The sequence below is a fragment of the Phalacrocorax aristotelis genome, chromosome Z, assembly GCF_949628215.1.
Source record: "Phalacrocorax aristotelis chromosome Z, bGulAri2.1, whole genome shotgun sequence".
Classification (NCBI taxonomy): Eukaryota; Metazoa; Chordata; class Aves; order Suliformes; family Phalacrocoracidae; genus Phalacrocorax; species Phalacrocorax aristotelis.
This window is the reverse complement of record NC_134311.1, coordinates 7,701,913-7,718,589: the sequence shown is the minus strand read 5'-3', so window position 1 is coordinate 7,718,589 and position 16,677 is coordinate 7,701,913. Positions and strand designations below refer to the sequence as shown.

The 16,677-nt window shown below is 44.1% G+C and overlaps 1 protein-coding gene across 3 annotated transcripts in view; it reads right to left on the bottom strand.

Annotated features, from left to right (window-relative positions):
• SSBP2 (single stranded DNA binding protein 2) overlaps nt 1-16,349 on the bottom strand; it is a 183,192-nt gene extending 166,843 nt beyond the window's left edge. For all 3 annotated transcript variants that reach the window (XM_075079406.1, XM_075079408.1, XM_075079407.1), the window contains exon 1: nt 16,198-16,349. In XM_075079406.1, the coding sequence (XP_074935507.1) occupies nt 16,198-16,256 (59 nt within the window). In that variant the 5' untranslated portion in view covers nt 16,257-16,349. The remainder of the gene's footprint in view (nt 1-16,197) is intronic.
• Between the last annotated feature and the right edge of the window lie 328 nt (nt 16,350-16,677).

Below are 16,677 nucleotides of genomic sequence, written 5' to 3'. Positions count from 1 at the left end.
AAGCAGAAAAAGAAGGAAAACATAGGCCCACTGTTAAAGAGAATAGAAGAGGCAGTCACCAACAATGCTGAAAAGGCAGAGGTCCTCAACACTTTCTTCACCTCTGTCTTTACCAACACTGTTGGGTCCCAGGCTTTGGGAACAAAATTCCTGGTTGCTCCAAACATAGACCCACCATCAGTGAAGAAAGAGTTAGTATGTGAATTACTACAGGAGCTTGACTCCTACAAATGGGCCCTGACGCCATCCACGTGAGGGTGTTGAAAGCTAGCTGACATCATTGCGAGACCACTCTCCATAATCTTCAAGAAGTCAGGGAGAACGGGGGATGTCCCAGAGAACTGGAGGCAGGCAAACGTTACCCCTATCTACAAAAAGGGCTCGAGGGAGGACCCAGGTAACTATAGGCCCATCGGCCTGACTTCAATCCCTGGGAAAGTTATGGAACAAATCCTCTTGAGGGCCAAATCACAAGTCAAATGAAGCACGTGATTGGGAAAAGCCAACACGGCTTCACTAAGGGCAGATCGTGCTTGACAAACCTGGTGGCCTTCTATGACAAGTGACTTGCCTGGTTGACATGGGGCGGGCAGTGGACATTGGCTAGCTGGACTTCTCCAAGGCTTTTGATAGGGTTCCCCATGGCCTCCTTCTGGAGAAATGAATGTGTCTAGGCCATAACAAGTGGTCTGTGCAGTGGGTGGGGAACTGGCTGACAGGCCGCACCCAAAGGGTGGTGGTAAATAGCTCCTTTTCAAACTGGCAACCTGTCAGTAGTGGAGTCCCCAGGATCAATACTGGGTCCAATGTTATTCAACATCTTTATAAGTGATCTGGACAAGGGCATCAAGTGTAGCCTGATGAAGTTTGCAGATGACACCAAGTTGAGTGGGGAAGTAGACACTCCAGAAGGGAGAGCTGCTCTGCAGGCAGATCTGGATAGGCTGGTAGAGTGGGCCAGCAAGAACCTATGAAGTTCTACAAGGACAAGTGTAAGGTCATGCCTTACCTGGGAAAACATAATCCGGGAGCGCAGCACAGACTGGGATCCACCTGGCTGGAGAGCAGCTCTGTGGAAAGGGACCTGGGGGTCCTGGTGGGCAGGAAGCTCAACATGAGCAAACAGTGTGCTGCTGCGGCCAAGAAGGCCAACAGGGTGCTGGGTTGCATCAAAAAGGGCATCACCAGCAGAGATAAAGAAGTCATTATCCCGCTCTACTCAGCGCTTGTCAGGCCACACCTGGAGTACTGTGCACAGTTCTGGTCCCCGCTATACAAAAAGGATGTGACAGGCTGGAAGGGGTCCAAAGAAGGGCCACCAAGATGATCCAAGGACTGGGAAGCTGCCATATGAGGATAGGCTGGGAGAACCGGGTTTGTGCAGCCTTGAGAAAAGGAGGCTCAGAGGGGATCTCATCACCACGTACCAGTACTTAAGGGGTAGCTACAAAGAAGATGGAGACTCCCTTTTTAGACGGAGTCACATGGAGAGGACAAGGGGGAATGGACACAAATTGCTCTTGGGAAGATTCCTATTGGACACGAGAGGGAAATTCTTCACAGTGAGGACAGTCACCGTTGGAATAATCTCCCCAGGGAAGGGGTTGACTCGGCCACGTTGGACACCTTCAGGAGTCATCTGGACAGGGTGCTGGGCCACCTTGCCTAGACTGTGCTCTTCCCAGAAAGGTTGGACTAGATGATCCCTGAGGTCCCTTCCAACCTGTGATTCTGTGATACCAAGAGATATGACAAGAGTGTAAGCGTGACACTGAATAAGCGCAGAAGTGGATCAAGAGTACAGTCAGTTAGTATATTAACCCTGAAAATACATCTTCTCATTTGATTCAGTATTTGAATGAAAATGGTTTGTTTTTTGTTTTTAATCAACCTGCTTCTGTGACTCAATATGTGCAGGTGATGTCCAGTTGCCTGTTCTAAGGACACAGATACTAACCTTGCCTTCCAAGCTTGAATATATACATAGACCTATGCATGTATACATACACACACAATACAATCTGGAAAATTAGTACATTCAGTTTCAGCCTGGGAGAATGCAATGGTCATGTTTCTTCAGTTATGTTAATTCTTTAAATATGCTATTGGACTGGAAAAACAAATTCCAGGAAAGGTTTGACCCTGCTAAAAAGTAACTGTCACAGAACTGGTTTTAAGTTTAGCTGAAATCCGTAACTGAATCACAAAGACAAAATAGCTATGAAAAAAAAATCCATTTTGACGCTGCAGAATACAAGGAACTACGTTGCCGGATTACACTGTTGGTCCCTTTAACCTAGTTTCTTGCTTCCCTTTACAGCCCCCTTGGAATGCTTCAAAATAAGTTGTTAGAAAGCCTGAGGCAGATACAACACTGTCACAGGTTAGGTTTCCCTTCAGTTTCCTCAATTAGTTTTCCACTTGTATTCTGAATTAGTGAGAACTTCCAGTGTTTGTACTGGACAGAAGAGTGTGCTCACTTAAGTACACAGTTCCTTGTAGAAGCAAAGCTCTTCTCTGTAACAATACACTATGCCAGAGAGCTGCTCTACAGCAATTAGACAGAAACTAATACCAAAACACTTTCGAAAGTTTGATGTGTTTCCTCTCAGCTGCACTTTATCATCCCTACTCTTGCATTAGCAGAAAGTCCCTTTTGCAGAAATCACACTATCTTTTAAGAAACACTCCTGGTCTGTTTCAAAGCCCATGGCCATGGCAGAGGACATCCAGCTACAGGACTCGAGCATTTCAAGCACATAAGCTGTGAAAATGAACATTGATACAAGTGTGCCTCCTTACCTAGTGGGTAACTGTGAACTGACACTACATAAACAAAGATTTTTAGCTTTGGATGATGTCTTGAGTGTTTTACCAGTTCAGGCTACTAAGAATCAAGACGGTATTAAATACAGCGAAACAAGACTAACTATTGTATCACAGTGATGTATCACAGTGATACAATACTTCCTATAGTCCCTGATACAGCCTGCAGTTTTCAGCCGAATCTCCTTGTCAGAAGTGTTTGTGTGAGCGCCTGGGGTATGGAACCAGCACACCCACAGTCTGTTGCAGGCATGGCTGTGCATTTCCAAATGCATTTGTTTGGCTTGCAGTCTCAGTATTAAAACCACAGAGTCTTTTTTCAACTTTCTAAAGCATTTTGTAAGAGCTTTACTAGATAGTAACATGAGCGAAACGCTGCTCAGTCCAGTTGTATCATTTTACAAGGGAAAAATAGTTATGGTTTTAAGACAAGAAAACCTTCTGTCTATTATGCCTTTTTTTTTTTTTTCCAAATTACTAATCCCACACAGAATTGGAGAATGACACCAGGCAACTCCAAACTCTTTTTTTCCCCTCTAGTTTTGAATAATTAACTACAGACTACAGGGCTGTTTGGGGAATATTGAGAAAGATTTGTAACTTCCTCGATTACTGGAATTAGTACAGATATACCTGCATCCACTGTTCCAGTCTGATTTTTTTTTTAATAATCTATTTTAAATGTTCTGTGAAATCATACAAAATAATTTTTTATTCACTCTTTATAGGTTCCCCAACTACAGCTGGGCAAATTATTTAAGTCTTCCATCTTCAAATCATAAGATACAGCTTTCTTTGTGTTCTGCTGCATTATAGTCTCTCATTTCATTTATAAAAAGACTGTAAAATATGTATAACTAGGTTTGCAGTTACACATGTCCTCAGATATTGGTCTCATAAGAGTAAACATCTTTCTTTTATAACAAATTAGATGTACAGATAGCAAAATTAAAAGTGACACCATTTGAGGAGCTGCAGCAGAAGTCAGAAACACCAATGCGTTGTACCTTTCAGATCTGCTTGTCAAGCATAATACCATTACTAGAGGCATATTTTCGTATTTCTCACGCTGCTCTTCACCTTCTGATCAGAAGCTCTCCTTTATCTTTTCTAGCTTAGTATTTTTTCTATGCAAGCTCTAGGTGTTTATTTGTTCATCACGTACTTTTCCTACTCCAATCCTGAAAATCAACTTTCATTTATATTATTTTACAACATGCATATAAACACACAGGAAAAACAAACTGAATTCCTCGGGCCAGGATATATGTCTTCAAATTTTTAAGGCATCCTCTCCATGTACAATGCTCTATAAATATTTTATTAACACCGACATCATCATAGAAGTCTTTTTGGCTTCCAGAAGCCTACCTGTGCAGTGGTAGGAGGCACCAGCAATTCTGCTGCCCATCACTGAAGATGACTGACTGCTGGAACAAGCTACTGAGCAGCAGCTCACTAAAGTTTAGGAAGCACTTACAGAAGATGCAATTAATTCAGACAACTTTTGACTATATTACTCAAAGGGCTTTTACTTGCAATTCACATTAGACAACATACACCAATTTAGGAGAGGTTTAGTAATAATTAAAGGAGCCTAATAGTTCAAGAGACTGTCAGTGGAAGTGCTAACCTTCGCTTCTAGTGCAGCGTCAGATTTGGCAGGGGAGCTTCAATACTCCCAGTCCACCTGATGAAATTTCATTAAGTCATCCACACTCCTGACCACATAAGTAGTGTCTATCAACTCACCACTACCACCTCAATTCAAAGGATGAGCTAAACAGGAGTAATCAGAGCCATCCAAGGCTGGCCCCTGTTCTTTGAGGGTTAGCTGGGAGAGAAGAACAGTAAACAAGACATTTAGCACAGCGAAAGCAAAGGAGTTTTGGTTTATCAAATCTTGCTGTTGCAATCACAAGGATCTGATGAAGCCCCAAAACTTCTTTAGTAGGAGCATCAGGTGGCATCCTTACTTACAGCCTCACAAATTACAGTCATACAGCCTGTCAGCCACATGATCCATTTGGTCCTGAGACCATTAAGAACAACATACCTATTAAGGAATTATAGTTCATTTCTGCACTCATGTATTTTCTCCAGAAAGCACAGCCCTTCTGAGGGAAAGACCAACATGACAACACAGGCTACCTCAGGTTGCCACTGATTTTGCTGTTAGCTTTTTTTAACCTATAAGAACACCTTCCAAGACTAACGTTGCCACTTTCGTTATAAGCACTAAGTTGATTACCACAGAAAACACAGATATTTTACCTTCTTCCAACTACCTGCAAAAACACTTAATCCCAACAGTGGAGCATTCTTATTAACTTCCCAAACTCCTTAGATGAATTTAAAAATGCATCATCCAGTAACAAGACATTTTCAGTATCAATAGGAAAAAAATATTGCCTGCACTGGAATTTACATGTACTGATAGCTTATTACTACCGATAACTTACTGCTTCTGTATTTTCAAAACACTGTCTTCTTTCTAGAAAAATTACAGGGGTTTGGTTTTCTTTTAAGGTGAAATCGCTCCCAAAAGTCAGAGGCATTCCAAGTAAAATGAAAGATAATTTAGAACATGGGACACTGCAATCAGTACCTTCTTACCTTAATTTCTTCTTCATGACTGAAATTCCCTCTTTCAAGGACAGTCTTTTATTTAGGAATGGGAGATAGGAAAGAAACAAAACAGCCAAGCCCAAGTAGCAAACCAACACTCTCTTTGGTAATTTAGGATTCATCAATCCCATCAAGAGTTTGGAGTTAACATCAAGGGTTGTACTTCAACTAGACTCATACAAACTTAGCAAAAAGTATCAGTTATATCACGGTTGGATCCCAGTTAAATGCTTCTACCTGAACCATAGAACTTCACACTGAAACACAAGCCCAAAGGCAGACTGTGAAGTCTAACAAGGATGTGACCAAGCAGCCTGTGAATTGAATGCTAGGAGGCACTGAGGAGCTGGACAACCCTCACAGTCCACAACTGCAGCTGACACACCATACCTGCCATCAGACCTGTGATTTCTGACATCCAGATTTTTACAAATTGGCAATTTTCTGATTGATATTTTCACAGGAAACAAGGTGGGGGAAAAAAGTATCTTCTCAATACACTTAAAAGAAAGAAATCCAATCGGTCACTGTTCTCTCATGGGTGGGTCAGCTTGAAATTAAAACACAAAAACTCCAATAGACTTGCCCAAAGCAAGACTGCATTTTGAAAAGCCCACAGAGAATAAACAGGCAAAGTAAATTATATTAATTTACATTTTGGCTCTTTTATCATAAATTAAGCTGGTCTTCCTAAAAACAATATGTAGATGTCAAAGCTGCATGCAGGCTGGGGTTTGGTGGAGCCAAAGGCTCCTACATGAGAGGCTCGGGTCACTCTGAGACAGGGAATGGAGGTGCAAAGGGAAGAGGAAGAGGAAGGGCTTCGGGGGGCCAATCGCAAGGAGACACTTAGGAGAGTATGACAGCAAGATGGTGATCAAGTCGGTATACTTTAGCCCAGATGCTAGGCCACGTTCTGAGAAAAACAAAACCAAAAAAAAGAGGATCTGAACTTACTTAGCTCTTCACGTTAAACTCAAACTCACACCACAGTATAAGGTGAAGCTCTGCTACTTTACAGAAAAGCAAGCAAGATGCAGGCAAGCAGAAATGAGCTGTCCAACTTCTCTGTCCGACTGTCCAAGCACTCATATGATGAGCAGGAATCACCGTTTTGCCCTGTTTACACATATTACACTAGTCTGGTGTTGGAGAAAACAAAACAAAAAACCCCAAGGAAACAGAAAATTTTAGCATGCCATAGGATATATAAAATATTTTTTAAAAAGGAAATTTCATGCAGACATCAGCTTGACTATCAAAAGCATACCGGGAAAAAAAATCCAGAAACAAATTTATAAATACCTTCAGAATACAGAGATAAGAAAGAGTCAACATCATCCATCAAGAAAAAGAACCTGTCAGTTCAGTCTGGTTTACTTGGGAGATGGCGCGGTGGGTAAGGAGGAACACATGGATAGATTACTAAAAGGTAAGGTACAGAATTTTGATTCTTAGCCTATCATATGACATCTACACAAGCAAATAGTCTTCATGAAAAAATGGTGTACAGTCACATGAAAAAAAATAATGGAAGAGTCATTATCAGAATGTTTCTACAAATGAGAGAATGTTTCAATAAAGCTCTTGCTATCCTAAGCCAATTCTATTAAAAGACTTTCATTAATGAGTTGTATGTGGAAATACAGAAGTGTACATGAGAAGTTGGGAACGATTATAAGCCCTTTTGGGGACATGAACAGAATAAGGGAAGTTAATAAGAGAAAATTCAATACAGACAAATACAGAGTACTATACTTAGGAATAAGAAATCAAATACACAAATATGAAATGGGGAATAATTGGCTAGGCAGCAGTATTGTAAAAAGAACCTGGAGGGCATGTGGACTGCAAAGTGGATTATTTTAAGACAAGTAAAAACAACAAAGCCCAACAACAACAAAACACAAGCAAGTATTCTAGGGAGTATTAGTAGCACTGCTTTATATATAAAACCTATGTAGTATATATTATCTCAAAAGAGAGGTAATTATTTCATTCTGCTCAGTTCTGTGCTCTTATCTGGACGTGCTACTAATAATATGGAGAGAACCCAAAAAGAGGCCAGAGGCAAGAATCACAGAAGGTTTGAAGAGGACAAAATGACCTGCCACAAAAATAGAGTTTATTTTTGTATTTTATATTTTTATATTTGATGAAGCGGGGGAAAAAAAAAAAGCTAGAACACTACAGTCTTGACTACTGCCGCCTTTCAGTTTCTTAGAAAAGAATATTTTATGTTCTCACCTCTTACCTTCCTGGGACTGGAAGAGAGATATCCTAAAGCCTACAGAAGCATGCGTAGAGGTCACTGAGATTTCTGAATTAACATGTTTGTTGCTATCTGAGGAAGATCTTCTCTTAGTAGTTGAAACAAGAGCTGTGCATTACCTGACCACTACCTGTTCAATCTCAACTTAGGGGTTTGTGGCTCAACGGAGCAGACAGCAGAAAAAGAAACTCCAGCCTTGACTCAACCTGGACAAGCAATCCTTTCTGTCCTGTTTGAACATCAACAAAGCAGGAACCAAGTGGCCTGAATCCCAAGGAACACAGCTGAGAAGCCTTGAAATTGCACCTTTTGATTATTCATGATTAAAAACTATCATCTAGCTGTGTTCTTGCTGGTGCAAAAGGAAGCTTTTGCAGAAGGTTCCAAAAGCAACTCTTTTGAGCAGCTGCCAATTACCTGCACTTTCAGAGTGCCACTCTAGGCTGGTGCAGAATTGTGCCCTTCTCTGCACCCTGAGGGTTCATGGAGCGGTCATCATGAAGTGCCTCTACCCAATTACAATGGCATCCTGAATCATGCAAACACAGATTTGTAGTTTCCCTCCAGAAAGAAAGCAGGTTTGCGAGGTCATGCTGTGTGTAAGTATGCAACTGTCCACACCTGGGATAACTTTTGAGTTAATTTTCCAATTTCAAGTATATCCAAAAAACAGACAGCAGTCTCAAAAAAATATTACATTTCTACAAGTTGCTTCAGCTGTCTGCTTTCACTGAAACACCACAGCATGACCTCAAGAAGATAGATGTCCAGCAAATCAGGCTTCACCCATTCTGTAGCTCACAGGACTGCTTGTTTCCATCCTGCCCTGGACTGAATCACAGTCCTTCCGAAGCAGAAGTGGTGTGTTGTATCAGGAGAGACGTCAGACTCGGGGACAGAGGGGACTGTGCCGATGACAGGTCCTTCTGAGACCACCTGAAATGGTCCTCCACCTCTGGCTGTGTCACAGCATGGGTCCATGTCATAAGCCACTTGGCTGAAACCAACTTTGCACAGAGGATGAGTCATTTTCTGTTCCTCATCTTCCGGCTGCCTGATGTGATAAAATGGCATCTCGGTCTTACAATCAGTGGCAGAAAAGACTGTGGAAGTTGTACGTACACACCAGTGTTTTATGTAATGCTCCAGAAAAAATTAAGGGCTACACAGCTCAAGTTGGGCACCCAATAATCAGCAAATATTTTTGCCTTTCACCTTCCTGCACCTTACTGCCATTTCTAAAACTGGCAGGCAGGCAGGAGTAGCTTGACACATATTTTTAAGGGTTTGTGAAACTCAGTCGCCGTGGCGCTGGGCACCAAAGAAACAACATATTCTTCCTGTAAGAACAGCTGTATTATGAAACAGCAAGTCAGCCATAAGGCACAGACCGCATGACAGCAAAATAGCAAATTATCAAATAGCTACTCATTATGAAAACAATGCTCTATTCCCTGCAATAAAAAACCCAGACTGTTTCCAGAGGAAGAAGAAAAATTATATCAGTGAACATGCAAATAAGGACAAAGTAAGAACAACACTTAGAATATGTCCGTATTTTACAAGATAAGAGAACTTTATTGAGAATCCAAGTATAACACCCAGACATTGCACCCAGACACATACAGACATGCTATTCCAGCTGCTTTTGAATGGCAAATCCTATCCTTCCCTCCTAGTTTCAGGACTACCATGCACCTCTCTGCCATTTCAGTACTTCATAGGTGTTTGTAGGTTTTACCTTGAAGATAAGACATTTACCTTTCAGTCTCACAGATACTTGCTGGCACCAAAGGAACAGTCATTTTCTACTACCTGGAGGTACAGTATGTTCCTTTAACTTCACAAAAACCTTCCACTTCCTGACTTGTCTCCTTGATCGGCATTGCTGTCCTGGCTCTGCTCCCTGCTTTGGTCTATTTTCCTTGTCTAGATGCACCAGCTCCCACCCAGATCTCTGATCCCAATGCTGGTCCCCTTAAGGAGCAACTCTGTCACTCCAGACTAGCCATTTCCACCCCACTTCCTCCATCCTCCTTCAAGAGCCAGCTACAGTTATCTCTACGTCCTGGCACCTCACAGCTGCAGGCTTCAACTGCTCATATTCACACTCCTCCCCACCAGCGCGCCAGTCCTGTTTTTTCTCCCCAAGCTGCTCCTCTGACCCCAGTATCTGCTGCCCTCCCAGCAAAGATGAAATATTCAATGATTACAGTTAGTAAGCTCTAAGCATATGCAAATTGATCTTTTTGAAAAGGCTTGTATCCTGGCTAAATTCAGATGCTTTGTCATGCAAATGGAAAAAGACACATCCCTAGAATAAAATCCCTCGTTTTTCAACCAGATTCCAAGCGTTTTGAAGGAGTGGGGTACTATTGGTCTTCCACCATTAAAGTTGCAAGAACTTTTAAAACACTGGGAAACATATTTCTTCTTTGTAAAATTTTCAAAATCAGCCAAAACATTTCAACTGGAATTTTACACTCACAGAAATTAAATACATTGGCACAAGGCATATATAAACCATTATAAATTTTCCACCCAAACAGTCTAAGTTTGGCAAAGTTATGAAAATCTTGTTTGGTTACTTCAATATTTGTGACGTTATCACATGCCTATACTTTAAGCAAAATGAATTACTAATATATACCAGTTTCTGTTAATTACTGTCTCCTCCAGGAAGATTTAATTATCTCTTAGACAAGCCCAAATCATGTTTGCTGTAGTCAAGAGTGCATCTGCTGTACCCAGTGGGTCTGAGCAGGCTCCAGAAGTCCTTGCTCTTCAGTAGCATAACATAGGCTGAGTACTACAGAGCCTATGAAAGCTGGAATCAGACACCTCATAATGGTCATCATTAAGACAAAGCACAAGGTAAATCCCCCAAACCTTTTGTGAGCAGACCAATTCTGTAGAGAAAGCAATGCAGCAACTGAAGCATCTTTTTTTTCCTTGGTTCTTGCCAGTCCAATAAAGTACTTGCATGTGTTTAACTGTATGGAAACAAATATCCCTGCCATACACAACACACTTAAGAAGTTGGGTATGTATTTCAGGACGCTGCTATGCCCAAGTGTGTTTCTACGGTCCACCACAGTTATCATTCCAACTATCAGTACCTGTGAAATCTCCACCACAAAAGCATTTATTCTTAGTACTCTGGATTACAGCATATACATTACCTGAAACACCTTCATACGCTGCCCAACATACCTGTGCAGTGTAAAAGAGGACCTGAAGCATTGTGATCAACAATAAATACTGCTCAATAGTTACTATTTCCAGAACTTTCCCTTCTATGCTCTTCCTTATTAAAAAGTTTATTCTCCTAAAATTGTAAAACATGTATGTACATAGACTCTCAGAGCAGTATAACTGCAGCTTTTACTAGATAGTCCTGATGGATTAAATCAGGGTACAAATGTCAAGCATAAATTTTCTTCAACAGGCTGGATTAAACTACCAATTTTGTTTTCAAAGGCGGGGCAGGGGGGGATATCAATATGTCTTTCACCACCTGACACTTGAAAAACCAGCTCACCATTTCCCAGGGATGAGCAGCAAATTTATCATTGAAGCAAATTAACTTTAATCTGTATCTTATTTTTATGTAGCTTACAAGCATTACAGTGGAAGAAGCTAACCTAACTATTTTAAATTCATGCAATGCTGTCTTTCCAAATTTGGGGAGGGGAAAAAAAAAACCAACAACACAAACCAAAAAACCCAACACGTTTATCTCTAGAAATCCACAAATCCTCAAAAGCCCTTGGAAATCTCAGTTTTCCTAAACAGCAGCAGAATCAAATGAGGAAAGCATTGGTGAGTTTTTTCTCCTTACAGAGTACCCTACTGGCATCAACACGAAAATGACAGAAGTTGTGTAAATTCCACTCCACTTTCCTGCTTGGGAAGAGAATCTATCAAGGCAGGCACCCACACGACTCTCATAAAGGAGCGTACGTCTGAACAGCCAACCACCCAGAACAGACTTGAGGAGAAACAGAAAGGAGACATCTTCTTTCTGCTTCAAAGCAGCAGCAAAGTGGAAAAGAAAAACACCCATGTGACCAACTGGCCGAGATCAAACTGAGGAGACACAACTAGGGTCATGCAAAAAAATGGAGCATGACTACCATGATGGCAGCAATCAAGTATTCTCACTTTCTCTTTGTCCCCTCCCACACCAAGCTGAAAAATCAATCCATAACCGACTCTAATGCTTGCTTCTACGTTGTTATTTTGACCATGCATTCTTTTCTGTCAAAGTAAATCACAGTCTCTAGTCACCCGGTCAGTTTTTATACCAAATTTGCACGTCTGCTGAGCCCCAACAAGGTAAGGGCATCTTGAGAAAAAGACGACTTTAGGAGACCACTGAAAGATCAAGACAACTCAACACAGAACATGTAATCCCTTCAGAATTTAGTGTCCCTTATGATGTATTTTCTTTTTTTAAACTATTTTCCTACACATATTTTCTAGAGTAAAACATTATTTATATACAGATAGAGAATTCCACTTGCAAATGCCTATAAAAAATGCTGTTTGAAAAGCGACATAAAATGTGTATAGTCTGCTCCTTCCTTCTCCAAGATTAAAAGTTTACAGAGTTTCACCATTCAGTGAGATGTCAGCAGGTCCAAGATCCTAATCTGAATTAATCCAACTTTAAGGAATAAGGGGTGGGGGGTTGGGGTGGACCAAACAAGAAAGAGATAATTTCTTGTAAAGAGATAACAAAAGAGGATGTTTAGAAATATTTTAGTCTTTTTCCTTTTACAATGCAGATGAGCCTTGTTTGGCCCCAGCACACCACAAGTGGTAGAAGAGCTACTATTTAATACAGCTTTCCCACCCTTTATGCAATAGGGATGGCCTGAACCCAAAATTAAGTCACAGCTGTTCCACAATGGCTGGAAGGGGCACAACACCACTTGTGATCTTCCTCTCTTCATCATCTTCATGCCTCACAGGCATCATATGCCTTCATTTTTAGTGTTTTACCCAGCTGTGCTGTACTGTACCTCTCTGGCATAAAATTAGGTATTATTTTTCCCAAATCCACCTATCCACATTTCACATGTGTTTTTAAGCTATGTAATACAGATAATTTATCCCAAAGGTCCAGCAGAAGGGACAAAGGGAAAGGCCATAAAACGAATGCCATCTTTTTTGAACTGAAAATTTGCCACGGGCCACTATAAATGACTTGCAAAACTTGTTCATTTTAATAGAAATTACAGAACCTCAAAGGACATAAATATTAAAGACAGCATATAGTGAGATACCATGCTACAAACGTATTTGGCCCTGGATTGGTCTGTAAAATATATCACATCCTTGATTACAAACAACATCTGAACAACACACATGTTTTCCACACTTGATAAATACTCCTTCACACCCTAGTCCTGTCACTGGCACACATCCTCATGGGGAAGAAACATAGTCCATATAATTAGGCTGTCCAAACCTGTGGTAGTGTATTTTTTTTTATTATTTTCCTAATTCTTACAAGTGTATTTCAGAGATCAGTTATTGGCTACACATTTTAGATACTTAAAACCTTGAGGAGACACGAGAGAGTTAAGTTATATGTTTTGTTCTAAAAACTTTCAAATTAAACCTAATTATAATCCAGTCGTTCTTGATTAAATAAATACTTAATGTATCAGTCAAACATATATATTTTCTCTGTGGTTTTCAAATTATCCCAGTCTCACGCAGAGGTCGGAGCTGTATCTTTGCATACTTAATTCGATGGCAACTTTTCTGAGGGGAACAAGAACTCATGCATCACCTTGGAAGAAGCATTGCATGGCTGCAAAACGATGTCATGAGAAAGTAGGGAAAAAAAATGCAATCACAGCTTTTTGGATGTCAGAAAGAAAGCATATGAAAATGGCAGTTATGTGATCTGATCTACTAAGAAGAAATTTGAAAAGACGAAATACAAAAAAATCTGGAATGTAGACTACATAATGGCATTCCGCAGCCATAAACCAAGTCTTTAGGCTTTTTTTTTTTTAATTGAAGGAAAGGAAGGTTGCGGGTGGGGGGGAATGAGAGAGGAAGAGGGTGTTTTTAAATTCCCAGTTGTGTTTATCCATAAGTAGATGTTACCAAGAAGTTACTGATCTGTCAAGTCCGTGACTTAAGAACAATCCATTTCAGTGTTTTGCATATTATAATCTATACATGAGGAATTCACATTTCAGCTGTTAGTTAAAATGATTGGGAGACAAAGTGTATTTAAATCAAACAGCACCATCTAGCAGGCCCCCCATAACTTCACTTAGGAGGTCAGTCGCTACTTGGCAATAGGTCAGTTTGGCAGGCTTGCCCTGAAAATTATTAAGCATTTTCATACTGCATGAAATATTATGTGCTTTATGGCAGCAACAATCCAGAAAAAAAAAGTCAACTACAAGAAGACTGGAAAAAGGGTTTAAAGTTTCAGACCTAGGACCAGAACAGTTGTGTGTGTGGCTTGTATGGGGTAGTTTTTGCAAAGCAGAATTAAAAGAACATGATCTTCATCTGATCCAACAAACGGCAACCCCATAGATCTGTTTCATCTGGTCCCACAGGGCAATCCTACTGTGCCCTTCAGAAACTTACCGAGTGTATGGAAGAACACCAGCAACCATGTAGCACAAGAAAACGGTTTAATTGTATAATTTTGCTATACCAGATAAACAAACGTTCCCACTAGGCACTTAGGCAGTTATTTTTAAAATTATTTATACTTTGGGAGTAAGAAGTGCCACCAGTTGACTAGATTTTAGTGCCCAAGTTGTGCCTGCCACTCCATCTCAGCAATTAACATTTCACGTCAGTGCTGCCTCCCTCTTCCTCTACCTTTCCACTGCAAAGTTACATATGAAATTCCCAGACATAACAACACTTTTAAACTTCCCCTAGCATCTCCTTCTCCTGTAGCAACAGGGATGCCTGGCCTGCTGCTGCTCCAGGAAGCATGGATGCCAGTCTCTGGAATTAGGAAGTCTCCAAAATACTGTAGCAAAAACCCCCAAACAAACAGAAAAACCCCAACAACAAAAAAAACTTTCAGGTGAAGGTTCAAGACAAACTGCCTGAAGGGAAACTCATCAGCCGTGCACGGAGTACTGAGCCTGATGTTCAGTGCAATCCCGGAGCAATGCGATTTTTGCAGCGGGTAGGTGCAAACCTGCTTTCTGGCCGGAGGTCTCCATGCCCGGACCCCCTCAGCAGCCCTACCCCGACCTTCCCCGGGCTGAAGACACCTCCAATACCCTTCCACCTCCTCCTCCTCCTCCTCTCAGGGGCTTTTCCTCCCCCTCCAACACCGCCGCCTCCTCCCCGCGCTGAACCAGCCTCAGCAACGCTAAGAAGCTGCCACCACCGACAACTTCAAGCGACGCCCTCCATTCCAAAAAAACTCCCTTTTCCTCCCCAAAATTCTTTCCCGCCTGTCACCACCGCCGGGCAGGGGCAGGACAGGGCTCAGGGAGGGAGGGACCCCCCCAGGCCCTCCCCAGCAAGGCGGGGGCTGCTCGCCGCCCCGCCGCATCCCACGGGAGGACCGGGGGGGACCCGCTCCGCTCCCCGCCGCCGGTCGCTCCCCACAGCCGTGCAGTTACACGCGGGGGCGGGGGGTATACAGGAGCCCTCGCGCGGTGCAGCTAGAGCTTTTATTAGCAAAAAAAAAAATTTAAAAAATTTTAAAAAGTAGTTTGTGCACGCTGTTTCGCCACCAGCAAGGATTCATGCCGGGAGTGGAGGGGGGTAGATGAGGGAACCCCGCCGCGCACCGGCACCCTCCCCCCCGCCCCCCCAAAATACCAAGAACCAAAAAAGCAACCGAAAAGCGGGGGGTGCCCACCCCGGCAGCACCTTTGTTCGGCGGGCGGGAGCCCGAGAGCAGCGCCCCGCCGCCCCCCCGGCCCCGGAGAACAATGCGCGGCGGGGCCGGGGCCGGCGGGCTGCGCGGTCCCGGGGAAAAGTTGCCAAGCGGCGAGTTGGGAAGCGGCGTGAGGCGGACCCCGCCGCCCCGGGTCTTTGTTGCCCGGGTCGTCCCGGCACCTGGCGCCGCCGAGCCCCGCGGAGGGCGCCGGGGACGGGGGGACGGGGGGACACAGCCCGGTGCCGCCCGCCCGCCCCGCCGAGGAGCGGCGGGGGAAGGGAGGGGGTCGCCCGCCGCAGCCCCCCGGCCCGGCCGCCGCTGTCCCGCCGCGGGGACCCCCACCTCTCCTCCGCCGCCCCCTCCCGCCCCAGCAGCGCGGCCTCGGCCGCCTGCCCCCTCATGCCGACCCGGGCGGCGCCGGGTCCCCTCGGTCCGTCTGTCCCTCCGTCCGTCCGGCCTCCCGCCGCGCCCGCGCCCGCGCCGCCCCGCACCGCCCGCCGGTAGGAAAGTTACTTTGCGCGCAGGGTGTGCGCCCGCCTAAGGCGCCGTCCGCCCGGGCGGCCCGGCGGGCTGTACTCACTTCTCCCTGGCCTGGCTGTCGGACGGGACGCTGCTGTTGCTCTTGCCTTTGCCGTACATGCCTGCAGAGAGCTCCGACTGTCACGCACCTGTCAACCCATCACAGCCTCCCCGGGAACAGCCCCGTCACCATGGAGACGCCGCCACACACACATCCCATTGGCCGAGCGAGCGGGCGGACACGCCCCCCGCGCCGTGATAGACAGGCGGAGACCCGGACGGGCTGCTCCCTCCTCCCCCCCCCCGGCTCCTCCCCCCCGCCCCCCCGCGCTCTCCCTTCCCCGGCGCAAGGGGGAATTAGAAACGGTTCTAGAAGGATTTTAAACAACCGGCTGTTCCGAGCGACCGACACCCGCCCGCCGCCGCTGCCGGCGAGGGAGAGCGCGGCGGCGAGCGGCAAACTGCGGACCGGACTCCTGCACCGGCGGCAGCTGGCGCCGACAGCCCGCCGGCCCTCCCTCACCGGCTCCTTCCCGCCCGC